Source organism: Manacus vitellinus, unplaced genomic scaffold (assembly GCF_001715985.3).
Source record: "Manacus vitellinus isolate BGI_N305 unplaced genomic scaffold, ASM171598v3 scaffold_6_pilon, whole genome shotgun sequence".
Classification (NCBI taxonomy): domain Eukaryota; kingdom Metazoa; phylum Chordata; class Aves; order Passeriformes; family Pipridae; genus Manacus; species Manacus vitellinus.
In genome coordinates this window covers 21,200,154-21,225,215 of record NW_021940750.1, presented here as the reverse complement: position 1 = coordinate 21,225,215, position 25,062 = coordinate 21,200,154, and the positions used below count along the sequence as shown (strand labels likewise).

Here is a 25,062-nt window from a genome sequence, read left to right as displayed (position 1 = left end):
GTGACCCTGTAGGGCCCACGCTGGAACAGTTCTTGAAGATTTGTAGCCTATAGGAACGGCTCACATTGGAGCAGGTGAAGAGCGTGAGGAGTTCTACTCCTACGGAGGAGGAGCAGCAGAGATAATGTGGTGAACTGACCATAAGCCCCATTCTCTATCACCCTGCACTTGTGCAGGAGGGGAATTGGACAAAATTGGGAGTGAAGTTGAGCCCAGAAAGAAGAGAAGTTTGGGGAAGCTGTTTTTTAAAATTTGGGTTTATTTCTCATTATCCTACTCTGTTCTGATTGGTGATAAATTCAAAATAAATTTAGTTATTTTCCCTAATTGAATCTGGTTTGCCTGTGACAATAGTTAGTGAGTGATCTCTTCCTGTCCTTATTTCAACCCATGAGCCTTTCATTATCCTCTCTCCCTGTCCAATTGAGGAGGGGAGTGACATAGCAGCTTTAGTGGGCACCCAGCATCCAGGTAGGGTCAACCTGCCACAGTACCCCTCTTGTTTCCATCTGGCTTCACTTCACTTTTGCTTTCCCTACTTGTACTCTGTGGCAGACCTTAACATAAATGCCTGCGTAATTTGGGCTTCCTGCTAAATACCATCTCTAAGAAACAAAGCAGCTACAAATTATGAAGGGCAGATTACCCTGCCAGCATACTGAGGATACAGGGCCCACATGGCCAGTTGCTGCATCAACCATGTGATGGCTAAACTGGCTACAATCCCGTAAATTTCTTTTCCTTCTAGGACAGATGGGAGCTTTTGAACTGATGCAGGGCAGTGAAGCATCGCAGCTTAGTCTTGGATCATTACAAATTCATATAGGAAAGACTATTTTGGAAGGAAGCTTCACAGTTCAGAGGGAAAAGAGGAAGAAAATAAAGTTAGGGAGATGTGCACCCGATGTACTATTGAGAAAATGAGAAACAAGTGCTGACTGAAAATGAAGTAACCAACCTGAATCAAATAATCAAAAAATCTTAGAAGTACAGGGAAAAGATCTACTGCTCCTGTGTCTGCTAAATCCTGTGGAAGCTTTGCTATGGATTTTTGTGTTTGCAAATTCACAACCTCCACAGCTCAGGCTGATACTGGGCATAACAGTGGGATAGCCATTTAAACTTACTGTTCTATTGCATATAAAAGGCAAAAATAGAGATTGTAACTGCAGAACAACCACTGATTCCTGACCACAGCCCACTGCTTCTACTCGGGATGCTTAAAAGACTGCTGCCCAGGCTATCAATCCCCTGCTTTAACCTCTAGATCCCACGTATTGGACACACTCCCAGCAAAGGGGGCAGGTCAGCATCTGATTTTTGCTGGCCTCCCCTGGAAAAGCTATGAGAGGTTGCTTCGGATTAATTTTGCAGCTCTCAGTTAAACAGCCTGACACTGAGTCTGCTGCGAAGAGGGAAACAAAAAAGAGGCTTTTGTAGCATAACAATGCCATGTGCTGACGTGCATTAAATCTTTCTATAATTAGAACAAACACCTAGTTAGAGTGATCAGAGCTCTTTTGTGTGAGCCTACACGGGGGTATGCAAGAAAAACCTTGGCTTGAAAGAAAGATACTGGCTTGATTTCCCTTTTCAATTGGTGAATAAATTAAACCTCAGATTGCCCTAAATTGCTGTGAAAGACAAACAGTGAAAAGCATTTCCTTTTCATTCTTGTTGAAGACATTTGCATCCCAGGTGTGAATCTCATGAAATGCAGATACAAACTGAAAGATTCGGCCTCTCTACCCCAAGCACAGGAGGTGGAAGAGCAGCCATACAGCCTGAAGGAAGGACAGAAGGTCATCATCAGCCCTCCCTATGGAGAATCAACCTCTTTTTTAGATTCACTTCAATGAAAATTATGGCAAGATATCTGGAAAGGCTCACTTATACTAGACATTCCTCACGTACACGAAGGAGGCATGGGAAAAGATATCAAAACAGTCCCAGATCCTATGATTTTATGGACCCAGAGAACTAGCTGACAAGGAGATATGAAACAGTATGTTGAGAAATTGCTACCAGTGCAGTGGGAAGAACAGCTTGACCCAGCTGTTCTTTCACTCTTCTGATCTGTCCCTCCATTCTGTGGATGGTCAGCAATACAAATATTGAGGGAGATCTATCTTCTGCAGCTGTAAGCAAATTCGGCTCTAAAAGTTACTATAGCAGTGCCAATTCATACAAGTTGAAGGTCTGGCAGGTAGGATCTCTGCTGCTAGAGATCTGTACTCCTCAAATATTTTCTGATTATTTTCTTATTAGAGCAGGTCACTAGAAGAAATATTACAAATTCCTCTGTATAAGGGTTGACAGATGTGCAAATCAACAGGGGAGACAGGAAATACAGCAACCTACCTGGAACTAATTCTAAAAGATAGATTGACATACTCCCACAGGTTTCCTGCAAGGCCAAACCTGTCCCCATTCTCAGTCCAACTTAAATGGAGATTGGCAGGTTTTGCCTTTATATCAGTAGCAGAAAGCTCAGAGCTGACTCTGGAAGCCATAAAATTTTAGAATAGCATCTTCTTACCAATCATACTGTACAGACCCAATGTTTGGATAAGACCTCTCTCAACAGGAACATGCCCATTGCCTGAGGTCATTCAGTCCTTGTGAGTCGTAGTGACCAAAGTCTGAGTATGACAACAGAAAGTGTTGTGCTGCTAGGAGAACTGGGCTTTAGGTGAGAAGCAAAATCTACTTCTATTAGTATTTTGTTCCCTCAAGGCCATTGCTTAACATTGTTGTGCAGTATCAGTTTAGACAATTGCATGCCACCTCCATACCTCTCTCTCATCATTTCTGTGGGCAAAAAAATTCCCCTTACTTTGTTTGCTTACCTAAAGCTTTTGGTGCCTAAAGGACACTCCCTTATTTCTTGCAGTTCGTTGGGAAGCATCAGTGGACCACCATGTCCTGTATGAAAAGATGTTTATCAGCTGAGAATAGAATGCTTCCAAAATGTTTGCAAAACGCCCTGGAGTCTGTGGGGTTTTACAGAAGTGCATGAGAACATTTTTGCCTCTCTGAGAAAGTTGAGTTTTCTACAAAGTACCACAAATAACAGAAATTAAACCAGCCTCCATTTCAGTCATTCCAGAAAACACAGACATGACTTGAGGAATATAAAGTTTTTTTTACAAAAGCACTAATAGACCTTCTGATCTTTTCCCCCCCAGCTATAATTATTCCTTCTGAGTGCTGCCTGTAATCTCTAAGGGAATGAGAAGTGCAGGGGTCACTGATGTGGCTGAACCTTTCCATCTAGATAAATCACCTCTTTTTCACTGTTTAGCATCCTACCTGTGGCACAATTTTATGCCTTGGGTTAAGAAGTGTCATTTATTTTGATAATTTTTATTCCACAATGTGCAGCAACTGTTAGGCATACAGATATGTGATACTAACAATAGCTTATTCCATTACTTTGTATTGTCATCTGCATTTGTTACAACATATTTCATGAACCATTTAATTCTGCATTTGCAAATGTGAAAAAGTGCTGAAGTAGATAAAAACGGTGCAGAGGATTTAACAACCTAAATCTACCCCAAAAGACTCCTTGGAATGCATCAGAAATATGTTCTTAAAACCAGCTGTGGTATCACATCTAAAAATGTCCCTGCTCCCAGCCATGCCAGGGATTAAGAAAAACCTCTGCAGAACCTGAACTCCTTACTTGCCATAACAAGGATCACTTTAGCATGATCATTTTGTGAGAAGAGACACATGTGGAAACCTGGTATCATTGACACCCAGAAAGATATTGTCCAAAAAATGTCATGATAAAAACAAAAAGAAATTAATACTTTTTTTCCTTAGAAACAGATTTTTATTTGGGTAAAATATGTTTTAGATTCTCAAAACCATTCCTTGCCTAATGCTTCTTTTATCAAAGCTCTGCCAGAGCTGGCGTCTTTGAACTATTACCAGGCCTGGTTCAGAAAAAGTCCTGACCTAGGAGATACATGAAGATGCACAGACATCATCAATGCAGAAGAGGATATTAACTTTTTTTGTCTGATGATATGATTGTGGGACATTAAATTTCACCTTGCTATTCCTATATGGGCCCTGGTTACTCAGGCTTGCTCAAAGCAGATGTGGTAATAACGAAATTGTCTCTTCCCAGGAGATTTCAACTTTGATTAGAAGATAACTAGGGATCAAAAAGTGAGCACTTTTCACAGTTTTCCAAAGGTTAATCACTCTCATTTTTAAATATTTCTGCCTAATTTCTCATTTGAATTTCCTTAATTTCTACTTCTAGTCACAGCTTCTTGTTTTGCCTTCCTCTATGAGATTAAGCAGTGCCTTCATATCCTGCATTTCTAACTTGTACAGGTGCACAGACAAGATGGTCAAATCTCATCTCAATTTTTTTGTAATGAGCAAAACATACTAAAGGTTTTAATTTGCTCACTCAGATTATTTCTCCTTTGTAAGGTAATTGTCAAAGGTAACTGTCAAAGGACAGATAAGAGGAGTTCATCTCATTCTAATCTGGCAATATAACATTTACCTCTTAAACTTCACCACAAAAAAGCTTACTTATTGTATTTCACTTACACTTCCAATTAACTCTAGCCTTATGTTATCCTTCTAGTCTTCTAATCCTCTTCTACCTTCCAGCATTGTTTTAGAAACTTGAACACCAAACAACACCAGAATCCCTCTAGAGTTCACCATGTCCCTACTTCAACATCCATGGGCTACACGAGGCTTTTTGTTACTTCACAGCACAAGAAATTCATGCTAAGCTGCTTCCGTCTCATAACTCTCATGAGTCCTTTTCAGAGTCACTGGTTCCCAGGACAGTCTGTACTTAACCCCCAATTTCTTAGAGATACAGAAGTTTGCACAATGTGATGTTAAAACACATCTCGTTTGAATGGATTCTACTTCCCAAGTAGTCTAGCTCACCCCATATGACTCAGTATCACTAAACATTTTGCCACTCATTTCGAAACATACAAATTTTTTGAATAACAATTTCATATTGATTGCAAGCTGATGAAAATGGTGAACAGTAGAAGTCCTCTGTAACTTCCTCAGAAATATCCTTACACAGCATTGAGCCACTGCTGATGATTCCTTTGCTGTTTAAAATGTCAGCCAGTTCTCTACCCAGGTGGCACAGGACTTTGAGTGTTGCACAGTAATAATTCTTTAATCAAAACATCATCAGAAGCAATGGGAGGTGTATCAGGTCAGGTTCAAGGACAATTATGTGAGTAATTTATTTATTTGGTCTGGTAGCTCACTCAGCATAAAAAAATAAATTCCTTTCTCACTTCAAGAAGAAAATGAGAGAAAAAACCCAAACAAACCACAACAAATCAAAACACCATTCTATATGACAACAACAGAAATGTATTAGATCAGAAATTAAACCCATTCTGGCTTTAAGAATTTCCCCAATTTCAAAAAAAGTAAGCAAATTCAGACTATAATTGGCCAAGAAACATTGCTTTACACCAAAGCTTGAATAGTTTATTTTGCAAATGTTGAAAAAGATTCAAACTCCCTAAACTTCCCACAGTTTTTGAGTACAAAACTTCTCAGATTTTTTTTCTCAGTAAACATTTTTGACCAGTTAAACCCTATATGTAAGCATTTAGGTTTAATATTTGATAGGTAAGGCAGAGCAGGGACAAGAAGTCACAGCTGGATTTGTAGCACTTGCATAAAATAAAGACTGTGATATTTTTACACAGCCATATGGTTATGAGTAAGCTTATACAGCCCCTTTGTACCATATGGTCCACTCTATCCTGGGCTAAGAGCCTTTCATGTTCTCAAGCTCAAAATTAGCCAAGTCAGACATTAAAATCAAACCACAAAAACCGAGAGTTTCAAGAGGAAGAAAATAAAGTATTCAAAAGAAGCAGCATTGCTTATAGCCAGACAGCTATAACATCTGCAAGCACCTAGAGCTCACTGTCCACAGTGAGAAAGGGAGTGCACAGTTCTCAGAACAAGATGTAAAACTGAAGAAACAGAAGAAACACCTTAGTGCAGGAGCTGAAGCAGGTTGCTCACCTACAATTTTACCTTCTAAACAAATTTGTATCGTGGCTGTCATATAAACTGTGTTGTGTTGTATATTTGCCATACAGAATTAAATATGTCACATCAAAGGAAGAAGGAGAAATGTCAAAGCAGGAGGGAAAAAATGTACTTTTTCCACAGAGACAGAAACCCTGGCAACTTCTGATGGGGAGCTGAGGCTCCTGAATCAGGAGGCAATATTGTCAGATGTGACAACAGCAATTCTGTTACTAAATGACTGACAGAAATGGATAAAAGAGATGACAGATGAGTTTCGCTCACGAAAATTATTGATAAATGGTATGTGTCAAACTCCTGTATCTTTAGCTTCATCTAAAGTTCTCGTAAGAGGCCAGTTGTCTTGGAGAGAAGGGGAAGTATCTGTCATTCACAGAGGTGATGACAGAGCTGCTGTCACCACAATGCTAAGCCAAAGTCTGATTCTCACTGGAGATTATGAGTTTTGGTATAGAGAGACTGCAAGAGGACTGCCCTTACCTTCCTCCAAATCTCCCCTCAACTACAAATTGTAACAGATTAATTTAGCCTGCAGGACTAGTCTGCCCTGCAGATCAGATGATGAGACAGACAAATTGACTAAAGACTGCAAGACAGACATTTACTCTGTCTTATTGTCTTCCTGCCTCTTACGGTATGATTTTTTTAATTTCCAATAGACCATGTTTGTTTCTTTAATCATTCTACATTTTCTTCTCTGACTGGCTCATGTTTCTCAGCTAGATGAACCATGCCTGGACCAGTGGGACTCTTCTCCCTTTGCTTCACTAGATGTGACGCAGTGATGGCAATTACTAATTAATAAGTAAATGTCTCTGGTTATGTATGGTGACATACACTACCCGTTCAACACAAATAGCAACTTGCCCGTGTAAAGTTCCACCTAGTTCCCATCTATTACAACTCCCTGAGAAGTATTTTTCCATATTCCAAATTTTAATTATCCTCTAAAGAGTCCATTTCTTGACTTGATTTAAAGAAAAACTGTGGAACGTACAAATGCCCATTTAACATAGACAACTCCTGGTATTTAATGCAGAAGCTTTTACTTTAAATCAATATGTTTTATTCCACTTTCAGTCTCTCTTCTTCCTTTCTGTCCCATGTCTCAATTCAATGATTTCCAAGTAGCAGATATCAGAATAAGAAATTTTATTTCAACCCGTTTGCTCTGTATTTCCCATTTTTCTCTTGGACATCTTCATCCGGATGAACTGTGAAGTTACTGAACTTACTGGATACTGCCTGAGTAACACAGGAGCGCTGATCGGGACCGCTGAAAGGAATAAACGGGGTCTTGTAAAACTACACCTCCCAGGATTCCTTGCGGCCCGCCCGCCCGTGCACCGCCGCGCTGTGAGTGACGTCACAATCCCACAACTCCTAGGGCCGCGCTGCGAGCCCGGCGCATGCACAGCTGGCCCTCCCTTGGCCCGGGTGCGGAGCGCTCGGTGGAGGCCAAGATGGCGCTCACCAGGTGGGTCCCGGCCCGCCTGGCCCTAGGTGTCGCGCCCCCCGCCGGCCCGAGGCTACCCCCCCCAGCGGTCTCCTCCCGCGGCGGGAGGGCCGCGCTCGGGGCCGCCCAGGTAGCCGCCGGCCTCTCCTGGCAGTGGGCCCCACCTGGCCGGGCCCGGGCCGCGGGGAGGGCCTGGGAGAGCCGCCTCGCCCTGCCCCCGTTGGAGCGGCTTTTCGGTACTGCCGTTGCTTGAGGGCTCTGCCTCCTTCGCGTGTTCCCTGCGGGAGGAAGGAGCCCCTCAGCCTCCGTCAGGTCCATGAGGTTTTGTTCAGGTTCCCTCACGGACTCAGAGGGCGAGCGGTCTTTGTTACGAGTTGCCGTGTCCCTCGCAGGGCTCGGGAGTGAGCTCCAGTGGCTGCCCCGGAATGCCGAGTTTGTCTGGGCGCTTCCTTAGTAAATGCGCAGAAGGGTTCTGTAGACCAGAGGAGCTGAAAAACAGGAAGTCAAGCAATTGGGGTCCGACTTGTGTTTGACCGGGAGATGTCAGGCGCTGAGGGGGCGGTTGTTGACAGATTTTTCTGAGGATGTTTGCTTTGAGGAAAGAGAGAGTCCTTGGGTTTAGGGACATATTTTTTTTTCTTCTCCGTAGGGTGGAAAGAGCACATTCCTATTGGAGAACAGGCATAGTCACACTCCTGTTCAAACACAATGTGAACGTGGATTAATTTAGCATTTGTTGTTATAGCAATCTTTCAGAATCCTGGGAAAGCACATGTCGCTTTTGCCCCTGTAATTTCAGAAGTTACTGCTCCCAGGTTTAGAAGTGTAATGCTCAAGTTCCATAAATTATTTGTTAATTTCCAGAGAGTGACTGTAGAGAAAGTCATGACTTAAAAAGAAGTTGGTTCAAGCGTAGTTGAGTGTCACCGAATGAAGTTATCAGAATTAACTTTGTATCTCCTTCTCTTTTGGCATCTATCTGTGGACGTGCAGTTTTTTACCAGCTCCAACCCAGCTGTCCCAAGACCAGCTAGAACTAGAAGAAAGAGCTAGAGCTCAAAGATCCAGGCAGACTGCTCTGGTCTCATCCCGAAGGGAACCTCCCCCGTACGGGTACCGGAAAGGATGGATACCACGAGTGCTAGAGGTAAATGTTTAAATTCATACTGCAGTTATGTGTCCGCTAATGGGGGAAAAAGTATATTTTCTGGAGTAGAAATAAACTCTGAGCACAGAATTCTGCAAAGTCTTATCATGTGCGGCGTTTTCAAGACTGCTTAATATATTCTTGTGTTAGGGGGGGTTCTAATTCATCAGGTTACTTAAAACATGTGATGGTAAACAGGATGGTTGCATTGTAATAAGGAAATAGGTCTGTGCTCTTTTTTGTTTTCAATCTGTGAATGCACAGGTCCTCTGAGAAGGACATCCATGTTGTTCCTTTGTCACTGTTTATTAAATACATGTTCCAGATTATAGCTGGAATAAGTGAACACATGTATATCACACTCTTATCTGTTCTGTTCAAAAAGAGAGCTGCTGTTGGGGGCCAAAATTGTTACAGTTGGAAGGAAACTTGAAAATTAGTCAGATATGTGTTGTTTAAGTATGTTATTGATAAAAGGGTTTTGGACAGTGTTGTGTGTCATCTGTGCCAGTTCAATGTAAATTCAGCTGGAACTGTTAAAAGGTAGAAGGGAAAATATAATGTATAGTTCTGATTACAAAACCAGTTTAGTATAGTCTCTCACTGTGAGCCAGAAAAACCTTGCACTCTTTGAAATGATTCTTGAGAGTAATATCTGAGACCTGCTCTGATGAGTCACAGGCCAGTGCTCTTGGGACCAGGCACACTGTTAAGGTTTTATTAAAGTATTTCATGTATGATCCTACATTGTTCCCAAATACCATCATTTCATGAGCTTTTAGCAGCTTTACCCTTGTTTATGTTTGAGTCCCATTTTTGTAAAGATGCATCCAACATTGTTCCATGGTGATCCATCTATTTCAAATAGTAGTTCCAGTGGTTCTCTGAAAGAAAACATTCTTATGTGGATTATGCATTTAGTCAAGTGTTATGATGTTAAAAATTATACCCAATGTAGGGTTCCCTTCTTGCACTGTTGATTACCAAAGTTAATATTTTAGTGCTTCTTCTTTCTAAATGTTAGTAAAAGAATTTTTTAAGAAGTCAGGTGATGAAGGTTTACAAGGAGTTTCTATCATCACTGGGCCACAAATTGATACACATCCCAGAAAGACTGTTAAGGGCTCCTTTTGTGCTTCATAAACAAATGCAAATTCAAGAGCAATAAATGGATTCAAAGCATAACCTTTGTCCAGTGATCCTGGAATGCTAGTGTTGGAAAAAACAAAACCTGTTCTCAATACATCAAGAATTATGCAAAAAACCCCACCAAAAATGGAGGCATGACTGACACTTGTTCTGGCCAGCACTTTAAGAACTAGTCTTTGAATGTGGGACATCCAGTAGAAAACTTTAAATAACTGAAACTGTGTTTCAGGGAGCATTTATAGATGGCAGAAACATGTTGTCCCAGTTTGGAAGTGTTCTGTTCAGTCATTTCCAGCCTTTGTCCCGGTGGTAACTCCTTGGTCATGAGGTGAACATGGAGGGAGATCAATCTGTCCGAGACACACATTCTTCTTCTTTGATCCGTTTTGTTACCACACTCCACATAAGCAGTGCCATTGCAACAGAGGAAGGGGGAGATGCTGCTTTAAACAAATGCTTCCTCCAAAGAATTACACTTGAAACTGTAGCTTGAAGTTGTTTTAAGAACAGTACCAATATTGTGTGCATCCTTGTTGTTACTGAGCCAGGATGGTCTGTCTTAAGGGGTCTTTTGGTTTTCTGTTTATTAAATGCTTTTAAAGCAACATGTTGTAGGAGAGGGGAAGTAAAGTGTAAGAATGTTGGGTTGTTGGGTGCTGGCCCAGTTTTCAGTGTATTTACATGTCAAAATAAGGAAATGCTTGACATTTGTACCATTGTAAAGCTTCGAAAGGAATGCAATGCCTTTTTAACTTGTTCACTTCATTATGGTGTGACAAGCAACAAATAACCAGCAGAAATCTTCATCAAAAATGCTGCTCTTGTAATTTTAGTATCCACAGTTGCTTTATTGCAGAAGGTAAATTTTTGAAGTTCTAATTAATAACTCAATTATTAATGTGAGTTAAATATATAATTTTTTATTGTTTGTAGCACAGTATTGCCTGCACATTTCCCATCCATGCAAATATTATACCTTTTTTTTTTTTGTCTCTTGGGCATTCACTACTTTTTTCTGTTCTGTAGGATTTTGGAGATGGGGGTGCTTTCCCAGAAATTCATGTAGCTCAATATCCATTGGATATGGGCCGGAAGAAGAAAATGTCCAACGCTTTGGCTGTTCAGGTGGATGCAGAAGGAAAAATAAAATATGATGCTATTGCTCGACAAGGACAATCGAAGGACAAGGTAATATTTCTTTACATATTCAGCTGGCATGGGTACTTGGAAAAGTTGTATGTACACATTGCATGTACTTAAACTCATTGGCCTGGCATTAGCCAAATGGACTGCATCCTCTTCTCTTAAAGAACTGAAATAATTTCAGATAGAAATTATGTTCTTCTCTATCATGTAATGTAAAGATAAGGCAAAAATGGTGAGAGTCTCTACACAGAACTTACTTGATGGCTTAGTAGTTTTCATAAGCAAGCTTTCCAATGAAGGCAAGAAACTGAAAACAACTCTGCAGCCTCATTTCAGCATGGAGAGAGAGAGAGGGCAAAAAAACAGACAGAAAACATAGTTCAACTTTCAGAACACTGCACCTTGTGTCTCACTGATTTAACATGTGATGCTTTTGGCTGTTTTCAGTGTTGTTTGGTGCTCCTTTTTGTTATTGTTCTTTAATTGCTGCAGAAAGTATTGCTAGTGGTGATACTCCAAAAGTTTTATGCTGAGATCAGTGATGGCAAGATTCTCATTCAGTCTAATGGGAACCAACATCAATTTCCTGACACTTGAGGTCCTAAGTATTGAGGAGCCTGGGTACTTGGGTCTCCTAAGTCTGCTTTGAAGAGTATTTACATCTACCTTTTCAAATGTAACCAAGTGGACTACATTAGACTTCAATTCTCTTAAGCAGGTGTTGGAGGCTGGAAAATTGCTGAGGCATGACCAAGTGTATGACCAGCTGCTTGTTCCAGCAAGCATCTCCTGTAAAAAATAGGATAACCCAAAGAAAATCTAAGCACAGTGTTAACTAATAAGAGTGTTTTAGTTAATAGATATGAATAGTTGTTTCCAAAATAATTTGATTTCTCACACTTTAATTTAGGATGCCTTGCAAAGCTTATGGATATGTAATATGCCCCATGTCTTACTGCAGTTCAGGAAGGGAGAAAGCCAAAATATAAACTTTACCTCTCAAACAAAAAAATAGAGTCAACATTCTAAGTATATCAGGGAAAATATTTTTTTTTAACAGATAAATTTTTGTTGTTTTAAATTGATTCTATAGCCAGTAAGATTTTATATTTAACAGACACTGTTGAGTGTCAAAAAAGTGTCTCATCTTGTTTATCCTCATCCTGTGCCTCATATGTTACTGCAGTACCTTCGAAAAAGATGAGTGCAAATTGGACTCCATGCTGTCATGTGGAAGAAGGTAGTCAGACTAAACAAACAACAGCAGTGGCAATATTTTTTTGAGGGAACTTTTATTGGAGTTCCATCAGACTTTATCTAATGTCTGGAATTACCTGTCAAGAGGAAGGTGCTAAAAGATTAATTATATTTGAAGAATTTTGTGACTAAATATGTGATACTTCATACTAAATAGAAATGTTACTTTTTCCAAAGCATAAAAATAATTTGAAACAGATAAGTAGACAAGAAATAATAATCATACCACTTTTAGTGAAACTGCAGGTCCAAAAGTAAGAAAAAAAATTAGCGAGGTTAAGCTCTAATTTTTTACAACTTGTCAAATGTATCTTTATTTACTTGTAGGATCATTTTTAATTTGCATGTAATAGAACTGTTCAGACTGGAATCTAAGTATTTTTGAAAAATAACTAGATATGATAGTAGGCTTGAGGCAAAAGTGACTATAATCTTTTGCTGTGCCTTGTTCAGAGTTGGGAAAATACTTAGAACAGATAGAGTTAAATTTAAGCTGTTAACATTTGTCCTGTTTGATTCATGAAGATCTGTACTGGCATTCATGAACTTTCCATATGGCATTTGTAACAAAGATATCTATATTATCATTTTGTAGCAATACTTACCAAAATGGAAGGGATGTGGGGCTTTTCCAAAACCAGGCTTTGTAGAACTGTAGAATTAGGGTTCCCTAGCCTAAGCCTTCTGGGTCAGCTTGATCCTCATTGCATCTGGCTGGATGTAAATCCTGAGAGTAAAGATTAAGTATTGTGATTCAAGGGGGAGTAAAACTGAGGGAAAACTAGATCATAGACTCATAGAGTGATTTGGGCTGGGACACCTTCTGCTAGACCGGGTTGCTCAGAGCCTCATCTCTTCTGGCCTTTAACACTTCCAGGGATGGGGTATCCACAACTTCTCTGGGCAGCCTCATCAATGCCTCACCACCCTCACCATAAATAATTTCTTCCTAATATCTAATCTAAACTACTCTCCTTCAGCTTAAAGCCATTCCCCCTTGTCCTCTCACTACATGCCCTTGTAAAAAGTCTCTCCAGCCACGTAGGCTCACCAGAGCGAAGTAGAGGGGCAGAATCACCTCCCTCGACCTGCTGCCCACACTGCTTTTGATGCAGCCCAGGATACAGTTGACTTTCTGGGCTCCAACAAATATTTGAAACAATTTCACTGGAAGCAGCAGAACTACTATTGCTTGATTTGTTTTGCAGGAGAAAGTACTGGCAGAGATGTCATAGGGAGCAGTTCTTCAGTGATCTGTGTTGAGTTGAATAATGTGGAATATTTTCTCTAAGAACTTCTGATAGTACAGATATCTAATCAGTAGGATTAGATACAGAAGTTCCATTTTTCGGAGGACTGCAACCAGAATTCAAATATTTCTTCAATCTTAATACTTAGAGCTAAAAGAAATAGATACTTAGCAGTCTGCCAGAAATGAGATGGAGTTTCTGAACCTATTCTATGAGCTACTTGTTTGGTCTGAGTTAAGAAGCAAATTTTGCTTTTGCTACATTTTATGGATTTTTTTGAAGTTGAATTTAGTATTCTGCCTTCTTGTAGAGGCAGCCATTCCATCATCCAGCCCCTATCTCCAGATAACTTGTCAGCAGTTTCTACTATTGCAGTGATTTCATCTCTCTTGCATCTGTTCCCTTACATATTTAAAAAACAGTTGCTTCAGAGAATGTTCCTTGAAAAATACTGACATAAATGTGATAGTCTGACAAGTCTGTTTGGGGCTGCAGAAAGTCTGCTAGACATGAAATGCTGGATAATGTTGGCAGACCCGGATGCATGCCCTTATGGATCTGAGGATGAAGTTCTGTCTGGTTGTTGGGATGAAAGATTTCCAGCACTAGCTGTGTGGTTGGTGCTTGTGCTGCTGTAAATTCTTCCAGTTCTTTCTGTACTCACATTACTAAAAGCCAGGGTAAAATAACGCATCAATATTGATACATTTTGGTGAGACTGATGCTGTCCCCTTATTAGGAAAATAAGGACATGTAATTGCATCCTGTGTTTTTATGAAGACAGAAGAGAGAGTGAAATCAAAGAATGGAACTATTAGGTCCATTACTTTTTTCTGGTGAGGATAACTTTTCATGCAGGAGTTGAATTTGTTCTTGGTGGCCCAAGGCTGTGGCTTAGATGTTAAAGGTGAAAAAAAGAATCACAAAACTTGCCTACAGCTTTTTTCTCAAGGTTGACAATTCGATTGAAACATTTACATGAGAATAGTTCCATTGTTGAAGGAACTCCTGTCACAGCATGGGACAGATCAAGGGAACATGAATATAACTAAAATAATCAAGTGTTCCTTACTTGTGATGTATTTTCCTTTGTAGTAGAGCTTTGAGAGTTTATCACCAATTTTTTCTCTGGTGTGTACACCAGGCTTACAACCAGGCAATTTTAATGATCTCTAAAATGTTACATGCTTCATATGGAGAAACCATTTTTTGACAAGGAGAAAATTCATTCTGCATTGCTTGATAGTGGATTCTTGATTTACACGTAGGATTGATGAGCCCTGTCCAGGGCTGGTTGGGGTATACAGAACAAAATATGTCGAGGAGAAGAATTTATGTGTAGCAAATTAAGAAATTTCTGTCAAGACACTGCATCTATCAAGTGTCTTGTGAAACTCTGAATGTGATTGATGTCTAAGTCCTGCCATGAGATACAGTAGTGGAGGGGCATAGTACAATATCAAACAATCTGAGTCTCCTTTTTATCTTAGATTAATAAAATGTTTCAACATTACTAATAAAATAAGATAAATGTCTAGAAAAGAAACAACAAAAAGAAGTGTAACTTCTTCATCTGCCTCTCTATATCACCTCACAAAAGGGCTAAAATTAAAACATGCAAGTGTATCAAGTTTTTGATGGCGACAGAAATATTTGTATTTTCAGGCTAATTTAATCTATATCACAGATTTCTTCCATAATCAGCTTGCTATTTTTGCATGCAATACTTCAGAGTTTAGATAGTTCATGTAGCTCATTTGTACCTCTGTGTACAGTAGTTTTTAGAGCACCTCTTGGACCTATTTTTTATTTTCTTTTTTTGTCTTCTGGGGTGCTCTAAAGCCCTTTCAGCATACTTTGTTCTTCATGCAGCAAAACACTTGGACTTAGATTTAACTACCTTAGAGGAACGCTGCTTTTCAGATGTCCTTCATTCAGCATCTGAGAAGCTAGAATATTATTGATACTAATTCAAAGGATTAAAATTTTAGGAGTGAAGGCTGAGAAGCAGAAAATGGCTCTTGTGTGACTAATTAATGCTGAGGCTAAAGGTCAATTTTAAGTTGGACATGCACTGTATAATGAACTTGATATAGTAGTTCTAAGGACTTTTAACCCTTTGAACTAAAACTTCCTGTTTTGCTGGATACTTGTGAAGCAATGCAATTCAATAAAGTTTTCCCTGTAGCCATCTAGTAGTGTTCTTTCCTTATATATATAAAAAACTGGAACTTAAAGCTACTAAAAGCTAACTGCATGTTATGTGAGGACTGAAGTACCTATATAAGGGAAAGTGTCAAGAACAGATTTCTCAAGTATTTGTTTTTTCAAGAAAATAGTAAGCATAATGAGATTTAAAAATCCAGATGATGGAAAATACTTAGATTCTTGATTCTTGGGGGTTTTGTCTGTCTTGGGGATCTCAAAAAAGGAAACTAGTAGGAATGGGAAGCAGGAAAATGGTCTCTAATGACAGTTCTGAGAGTAATGTATATAATTATATTTAATCAAATTGCTTCTTTTCTTCAATTACTCTGTCTGTAAAATGGGATCCAGAGTATATTCTTGTTCTATGGGAGTAATTGAATAATGTGACTGTAATGCATTTATAGTTCTATATGAATTTTAATTAATACCTAAAGTAAAGTCTAAGCCTGAAATATTTCCTTTGATATATGTACGTGCATTCCGTTCACCAGCACTACTAAAATCTAATGTCTTCCAGGTTATTTACAGCAAATACACAGATCTTGTGCCAAAAGAGGTCATGAATGTGGATGATCCTGAACTGCAAAGACCAGATGAGGAGGCAATTAGAGAGGTATTGTATGCACTGATGTTCGTAGTTATCACTGGTATGCTTTGTCTTGCATATACAATGAGATGCACAGTGTGGTATTTTTTCTTCAGATAACAGAGAAGACAAGAGCAGCCCTGGAGAAATCAGTCTCCCAAAAAGTTGCAGCAGCCATGCCAGTTCGAGCTGCTGACAAACTGGCTCCTGCACAGTACATTCGGTATGTAGTGCTGGTGTCTGTAAGAAGATGTGATACATTAAATCTGTTAAAATTGGCATATGCCTTGAATTTCTGAGAACAGAAATTCCTCTTGAATTCTGTTCTTCTGCAAGGAATATGAAACTGGCTTATATATTTTTAATTAATCCACTAATGATCACCTAATTTGAAGTATGTAGAAATAAGTCTTTCAACATGTCATGAGCTGTGGCACTTTGTGGAGGGGTTATTGTTTTAGCAAAAAAATACAGATTTGTCAGGGATCACTTCTAATGATGCTGCCTGAAAACAGAGTATTTACTGTGAGTTTCAAGTCAAGACAAGTCACGTTACAAAGTTCTTCCTTCATGGAAAATGAGCAATTGGAAAAAATTAGAATTACAAGGAAGCTGATACTCATTTATGATGAGTTTCTCTTTCAAACACAGGAAAATTTCATGGCAGGGTTACATTTGGGCTGAGGTGAATCCTGAAAAGAAGTATGTAAAGAGATTCTTACTAACCAGTAAGAAGTTACCAGAGCTTCACATACATAGGTAGAGAGTATTGTGACAGGCTGTGTGTACTGTTTTAGTTTTTCTTCTACTTCAGAATCTAGATTGAAACAGAAGAATATAGCCCTGGGAAGTTACCTTCTTGTCTGATGTAACTAAGTCTCTGCACTCAGTCCAGTATCATCCTTGCAGTTACCTGCTGCTGATATTCACATTGGAGAAATCTTAAACTGGTGTGGATAAACTGAAAAGGCAGCTAGAGTAGTGAACTGAGTAACAATGGAGGTGGGAAAGGAATATCTAGCTGTGTGCAGAGAACTGAGCACTTTGTTTTATTCAGATACACACCATCTCAGCAAGGCGTTGCATTCAACTCCGGAGCAAAACAGAGAGTTATTCGGATGGTGGAAATGCAGAAGGACCCTATGGAGCCTCCAAGATTCAAGTAACTATCCAAAACTTATTCATAGCAAATAGAAGATTCTGAAGTGTATTTCCATGCCACATGCTGACTGTAATTGTAACTGTTTTCTTAATTGTTCAGAATTAACAAGAAGATTCCGCGAGGACCACCATCTCCTCCAGCACCTGTAATGCACTCTCCTAGTAGAAAGGTATGAAATGTCATAACTGATCTCAGTTTTGAATCCTTAGATGGTTCACAAGTTCTGCTTTGATCTGGTTCTTTTTGTGCACCTCCTCCTCACTTGTCTTTTAGTGATGTTAATTGATAAACTTCATGCCTGGTGCAGTCTTTTTGTTAGTTTTTAACTTTTCATTTGGGCAGTTCTCTACATAGCTGTTTTATGTATCTTGTCAAACCTTAAGTAGATGTCTCAGATTTTATACAGGGCTGCTTGTTGAATTTGTTCATGCCATGGCTGAGGACTGAGGCTTTAGCCTTGGTACACTTACCTTGCTTTTAGACAACACTGTTAAACTAATCGTGATAACACTGACGTGTGTCATTAAGGATTAGCTCCTTCTGCAACGTGAGTGGTTCATCAGTTTGCTACAACTTGAACAGCTGCCAAATGTGCAAATGGTAAGAAGCTGGCTGTTGAGTTATGGCCTGTTTGGTGAAAGCTTAAGAAGATGGCAGAAGAGCTGTCGTGACTTTATTCAGTATTGGCAAAGGTACAGTGCAGAAATAAACCCTGTGGACAGGGGCTTAGGACTAGATGATCCTTAGGGTGTCTTCCAACCAAACTATTCCTTGATTCTGTCATCTTATTGCTGCTTAAGAAGAATTGGGTTTTTGTGGAGTCCTGAACTTTCTACTCTAATTTATTTTGATAGTTTTAAAGTTGCCTTTGAGAAAGAAAACAGTATTTCCTTTTGCTATAAATCTGAAGATAATGTTGCTTCTTCTCCTAAATCAGATGACTGTGAAAGAGCAGCAAGAGTGGAAAATTCCTCCATGCATTTCAAACTGGAAAAATGCAAAGGTAATTATGTTCTTGCAATTTTATTTTTCTAATGTTGCACCCTCCTGGGAAACTTCATTGAATGATTTACACTTGAATAATACTGGTTTTAAACCTCTAGAATTAGGTAAACTGTTGGCTTCCAGCATGGAGAACACATGATTGTACAGCTCATTTTTTTTCTGTTTGGTATATAAGGGTTGTGAAATTGAGAGGAGTATAGAACTGAGGGAAAATGTTTTAGTTTCTGGCAGAGATTATAAATTTTGAGAGGAAAAAATGGCATTAGTTAAAATCCCCATAATAGTGCAGTCTGAAACCAAAATCTCTGGAGTTCACAAGTAAAGCCATCTAAACTGAAAAAGAGAAGGGTATCAGAGACCCAAGTGTGTTTCTTTTTAATACTGCAGTCTACATTTCTGGAAAGTTTCCTTGTTGAATTCTTTCATTAATTAATTTTCATCACTGGTCAGCTTAGCTATTTTTCTTCCTTGTTTGAGTAGGTAAGTCTTGTCCCTTTGATTTTTATAAGCCATTAAGTTTATGCCCAGAGAGAGGGGAGAATTAATTTATTAATTTGCTGCAGTAACTGGTCTAATCATTCTGAAACTTACCAAGCTGTTGTCCTGAGGCAGCCTCTTCAAGTGGAGGAAGGAAAAGCTGCATGTTTGGATGTTACTTTTTTTTTTCCTTACCCCAACACAGCTGTCTAACTGGGACTGGTGCTAATTATAAGATCAAATTTTAGGTTACAGATGGTAAAACCAAAGCAAAAATTTTGTAGAGCTCGCTAAAGAATCTTAAAATAACATTTATAAGTAATTTTAGGTTTCAGCTTCTGAAAGCAGAATCGGCATTTAGTGTGTCTTACTTTTGCTGTAGTCTTGCCCTTTACCTTCTCTTTTTGAATCATCTAACCTCTTAAGAGGTATGAAAACTGTTTAGGTAAAATGACTTTTAAGCAAAAAGTGGTAAAACAGCTTAGAGACTGGAAAAGCTATTATCTCTAGATCTTAACACAGAGTAAAAAGTGGACTTTATCAATCAAAAACTGTCTTTTATCCAAAGAAGAAACTTGAAGGGAAACTGATTCAGATTTGGGAATGTGGAATTGGAGTGAAGCTTAGTATTATCTGGTAAGAACTTGAAGTACATATAAAAAGGAGATCCATTGAGACATATTAATGATGGCCTGTGAGTTTTGTATGTGTTTTTCTTTTCTTACACCATAAATGTAATAATACTTGTTATTACAAATAATGTTTCTGTGATTAATTTCCTCTCTGTGTTCACTGTAGGGTTACACCATTCCACTAGATAAGCGTCTGGCTGCAGATGGCAGAGGATTGCAGACTGTTCATATTAATGAAAACTTTGCCAAGCTTGCTGAGGCACTCTACATTGCTGACAGAAAGGTCAGGTGGTTTTTTAAACTCTTTTGTTCCATATCGTTTTACCTTCTTTGTATGTTTATTTCCTTGGGAAAATCAACTGTGAATAGTTTATAGCTTTTTGATTTGTCCTGCTTCCTGGCTAATGTAAGACTAAAGGTCTTATCCCCACTGTCTCTGAATCAGTGGCTCAGTGTGGGTTAAGTTATTGGAAGTCACGTGTCTTCTCTCTCAGCTCTAACTGCTATGGCTGGATTTAAGCTTCCTCTTTTGGCTTCTGTCCTGTTTACTGGATAACTCCATGACAGAAGATCTGCTTGTCTCCCAGGTGTGCTAGGCTTTCTGTCTTTTTAACCGTGTCTTATTTGTGCAGGCTCGTGAGGCAGTAGAGATGCGTGCCCAGGTGGAGAGAAAGATGGCTCAGAAGGAAAAGGAGAAACATGAGGAAAAGCTCCGAGAAATGGCTCAGAAAGCCAGGGAGAGAAGAGCAGGGATCAAAACCCATGTTGAAAAAGGTACATTTCTGTGTTATTAGGATGCAGTGGCTTTTTTTAACACTCTGCATTGTGGGTTTGGAGCAATAACCTGAGAACTTATAGTATCTAAATTCCAGCTGAAATTTCTAAGCATGTCATCTGCTCATGTCTTCACTCGATTGGTTAATTGACTGACTGGTTTGATGGAATCCAGGTTTGAACCTCACAGCAGTATGTGGGTGTATACAGGTTTAGAACAATGGAGAATTTCAGAGTTATTAATGCAGCAGCGCAAGTGATGGCTTTCTTAGACGGTTCTAAACTAATTATTTTTTTAGAAGAAGCTTGTTGCAGATGAAGGGCAACTTTGTTTAGAAGAACTAAACCATCTTTTAAGTTTTCAAAGGTGGTAAATGCAATATTCTGTTTCCTGCACTGTTATAACTAGTCTTGCAGAACTGTAGTTCTGTTGGCCACTAAGCCCAAAAAAACCCCGCTAACCTAACTAAATTGTAACCATTGTGATAAATGTTATGCTTTGATTGAAGTTACACTTTAAAGATCAAGATGATGAACTTAGAGAGCAGTTATGATCTCTCTAGAAGGTGGAGGGATATGGACATAGAGTGCCAAACTCTGTAGCTAGGATGTACTAACCTCTTCCCAACAAGCTGGGGACTGGCAAGGTAGAGAGCCACTCTGTTGGAAAGGACCCAGGAGTCCTAGTGGCAATATGCTGAACAGAAGGCAGCAGTGTGCCCTGGCAACAATAAAGCTAAGGGCATGCGAAGCTGCATCTGCAGGAGTGTAACCAGTAGGTCAAGGAAGTAATAATCTCCTTGTACTGGTGACCTGTTAGACTGCGTCTGGCATACTTTGTGCAGTTATGGGCCTCCAGGTACAAGACAGACATTGATAAACAGGAGTCAATTCAGTGGAAGGCCATCCAAATAGTCCGAGGGCTTGAGTATCTGCCTATTCAGGAGATGCTGAGAGAATGAAGCTTGTTCTGCCAGGAGAAGATGTGGCTTTGGGGCCAGCTAATGGGAGCTTTCCCACAAGATCATACCACAGTGATCCCTACAAGATTATCAGAGGTCTTCACTGAGCTGCACAGTGGAAGAATGAGACAGTGATCAAGAGCTGAAGCAAGAGGTTCCAACTACATGAGAGGAGAACAATTTTCACCATGAGGACAAGCAGCAGTGGAACAGGTTGCCTAGGAAGTCTGGCAGTCTCTATCCTTGCAGGTTTTCCCCACTTGAGTGTGAAAAGCCCTGAAGAACTTGGTTTGAATTCAGCATTGATCCTGCTTTCAGCAGGAGGTCATGAACTAGACTCCCTTCCAACCTGAGTGATTTTCTGATACTGCGTCACAGAATGTTCTTCAAAGCACTTAAATCCCTGTGTGTTTGAACAATATTTTTACACTTAAATTATGATATAATGATCTGTAAGTGTTTTAGGATATTAATTCTTAGACAGACAAGTATTCTAAGCTTTTAAAGGTTGGGAAAACACAGATGTTGGGATATGTCTGCTTTGATTCTTGTAAAGGACAGTCAATTGCTTGTGGCACAAGAACCTGTGGTGTTCCGTGTGTTTAGTTTGTTTAAAGTGTAACATTTTAAACAGTGGTGTCACTACTCTTCTGTAAAAGAATACTGAATAGAATTACTGTGCCAGTGTCTGTGGCATAATTAAGTCAAACTTCAAATATTTGTCTATAATGAGCAATCTTGCATTTGCTCAGAGGATGGAGAAGCTAGAGAAAGAGACGAAATCAGACATGACCGGCGCAAAGAGAGACAGCATGACAGAAATCTTTCCCGGGCAGCCCCTGACAAAAGGTGAGTCACAAGAAAAAGCTGCTTTATTCCTGTACTGGCACTGGCTTTCCCACTAGGGAGACTATTACACTGGGCTTTCTTCTGCTCAGTGTAAGTGCCTGAATTGTACCTTGTGGAGATATTTACTGTTATGAAGCACAGTTCATTCACTGTATGGAAAGTTATTACTCTCTTAAAATACTGCAGTACTCTCTTCAATGTAGAATTTTCAACATGAATGAGAAAGGGGGGAGGGGTGTGTTGGTTTTGGGTGCAGGGTTTTTTAGCAGAACTTCAGTATATTCAGATTTAATTAAAGTGTTGACAGCAAAGGTTGAAACCTTGATCCTATAACTTCGATGAGACCAGAGTATCAGTGGTGGCTTTGTTTCTCAAAACTATTAATTTAAAGTAAGCTTAGATTTATGAATGTAGGGTGAAGTATCTTGTTTACTGAAGCCAGTGAGATTTCTGCACAAATGGTTTCTGGAGGCTTAAAATCTCTAATATCTTAAAATTGGATTGCTTGGCCTTCCCAGAATATAACTACTACACTGGTTCTTGCGAAAAACAAATATGACATTTTAGACGAAGTCAGCTTGATGTAAATTGAAGATAGTGGAAAGCAAATTTAAATGTCATGCCCCGCTGAACATAACTTTTCCAACTGTTTCCTTTGCCAGGAGACAAATTTTAAATGTTACCTTGTAAGGAAGGGCAACAGTCAAAATCTGGCTCCTGAGGCAAATGGTTAGCAACTACTACAGGATCAGGTTGCAATTGAGCATGTCAACAACTATGGTTTACTGACCTAATAAAACTTTAAATTTTTAATTCAGGTCAAAGCTGCAGAGAAATGAGAACAGAGATATCAGTGAAGTTATTGCCCTAGGCGTACCCAACCCCAGGCCATCCAATGAAATCCAATATGACCAGAGGCTGTTCAACCAGAGCAAGGTAAAATACCTTTTCACAGCTCTGTAGCTTTCTATGAGAACATGCTCATCCTTCCTTAGTGGGTATGGGTAGAATACTAAAGTGAGCCTGTTTTTATGGTTGGTGTGGATACACTCTGAAAGAAGTCTCTACAGAACTGGTTAGGAAATTATTAATTTCCTTTATCCATAGCCTTAGCAAAAAAAATGTAATATTCTGAATGTATAACTGGATTAAAGTGTTGTTATTTTTCTCACTGGGGAGTGGGGAGAAAGAAATTATTTTTGCCTTCAAGCTGCAGTGACCTCATTTTCTTCTCTTGTACAAATGTACTGACTGAATAGGGAAATCTGCTTTCAGAGAGGAGCAAGTAAATACTTTCTATTCCCATTATTGCTTATGTTAATAATGCTTTGCAAGATATAAATAGTTAACAGTGATATTTCTTTTCCCTGAACTTTATACTATTCAGAGATGAAAAAGTAGATTAGGCTTCAGAAAGTCCCTGAATAGACTTGCAGTTTGTCAATCATTCTTTTTCATGTCTCCAGTGAAAGATTTGCAGGCAGAAGGGAAAGCTGATGAATTAAAAACGAATAAGCAGGCACTTCTACGTCTCTGTGTGATTTGGATCAGTCAGCTTAAATCGCGTTTTCCAGAAATTCTGAATACACATTAGCTACACATAGCTACTTAGCTAGTAGACAGCTGTACTTGTAGGGTAGACTGAAACGATCCATTATTTTGAAATATGGATGGCTGTAATCCTTCCTGTTGCTCTTTGGAAGAGGACTGAAGCTTGTAATGTTACATACTCTGGGCTTCATCCCAGACCCAAACCCACTCATATCCTGATTAAGTGCTCAGAATAATTTGAAATCAATAGTAAATCACACAATACCATTTTTGTGTATCTGAGTAACACCATCAGTGTATTTTGACGTTAAAATAAGTTAGCTGAAGTTTTGCAGTCTCATTTGTGGTGTTCTGCTGTTCTTCACAGGGTATGGACAGTGGCTTTGCTGGAGGAGAGGATGAAATTTATAATGTTTACGACCAGCCTTGGAGAAGTGGCAAAGATATGGCTCAAAACATCTACAGGCCAAGTAAAAATGTGGATAAGGACATGTATGGTGATGATCTAGAAGCTCGAATCAAGACCAACAGGTAAGAAAACAAAGTTAAGAAATATTCTTAATTACTACTCTGAAGTTGTTCAGCTGAGTATCACCTTCTCCTGCAGGTTTGTTCCTGACAAAGAATTTTCTAACTCGGATCGTAACACCAGAGGGAGGGGCAGAGATGGACCAGTTCAATTTGAGGAGGATCCATTTGGTTTGGACAAGTTTCTGGAAGAAGCTAAGCAACACGGTGGTTCTAAACGGCCCTCAGATAGCAGCCGCCCCAAAGAACATGAGCATGAGAGCAAAAAGAGGAGGAAGGACTGAATGCCTCTGCTCCTGGAGAGGTTGGGAAACGGACTACAAGCTTGGACTTCATGCAAAAGAATTTTTAATATCAGACACATATAGGAGGATTGCATTGTAACATAGCAGTTCACAACTCTTGTGCGGATCTGTACACACACCCATTCTTCTACATAGGACAGCTGCCCCTGGAGAGAGGAGGAGTAGAGACCACTTTGAAACATTTCATAAGGGAATTAGTTATTCTTAGCAAGTTCTCTGACTTTGCTGATTCTCCCTTGCCCAGCATCTCAGGGTAAGAATGTAGACTCCTTCCTACAGCTTTAGTTTTTGTAGGTAGTTCAAGCTTTGACTTTATCTGTTAAAAGCTTTCCTGCTGTATATAATTACTGTCTTATGCTGTAACAGATGCTGGGGTGTTTATGATTCAGTGTTTCTTTAGTGTGGCTATACCATTTATCTGAACAAGGGAGGGGAAACAGCTGGATTCTGTTTTAAAAAAAGTACTCGTTCATAGTTTCTCAGTAATCTTTATTTTAGTTTCTTTACATTTAGTGAAATAAAGCCTCCTTCCACCACTCA

General features: G+C 39.4%; 1 protein-coding gene across 1 annotated transcript; it reads left to right on the top strand.

The window, feature by feature from the left end:
* The first annotated feature begins 7,487 nt into the window (after positions 1-7,487).
* Positions 7,488-25,062, top strand: SNW1 (SNW domain containing 1). The gene is made up of 14 exons (XM_018082630.1): positions 7,488-7,555; positions 8,528-8,681; positions 10,857-11,018; positions 16,209-16,304; positions 16,394-16,500; positions 17,335-17,439; positions 17,539-17,608; positions 18,377-18,442; positions 19,720-19,836; positions 20,186-20,327; positions 22,042-22,138; positions 22,957-23,074; positions 24,057-24,220; positions 24,297-25,062. The coding sequence occupies exons 1-14, from the start codon at positions 7,488-7,490 to the stop codon at positions 24,499-24,501; spliced, it is 1,671 nt and encodes a 556-aa protein (XP_017938119.1). The 3' UTR covers positions 24,502-25,062.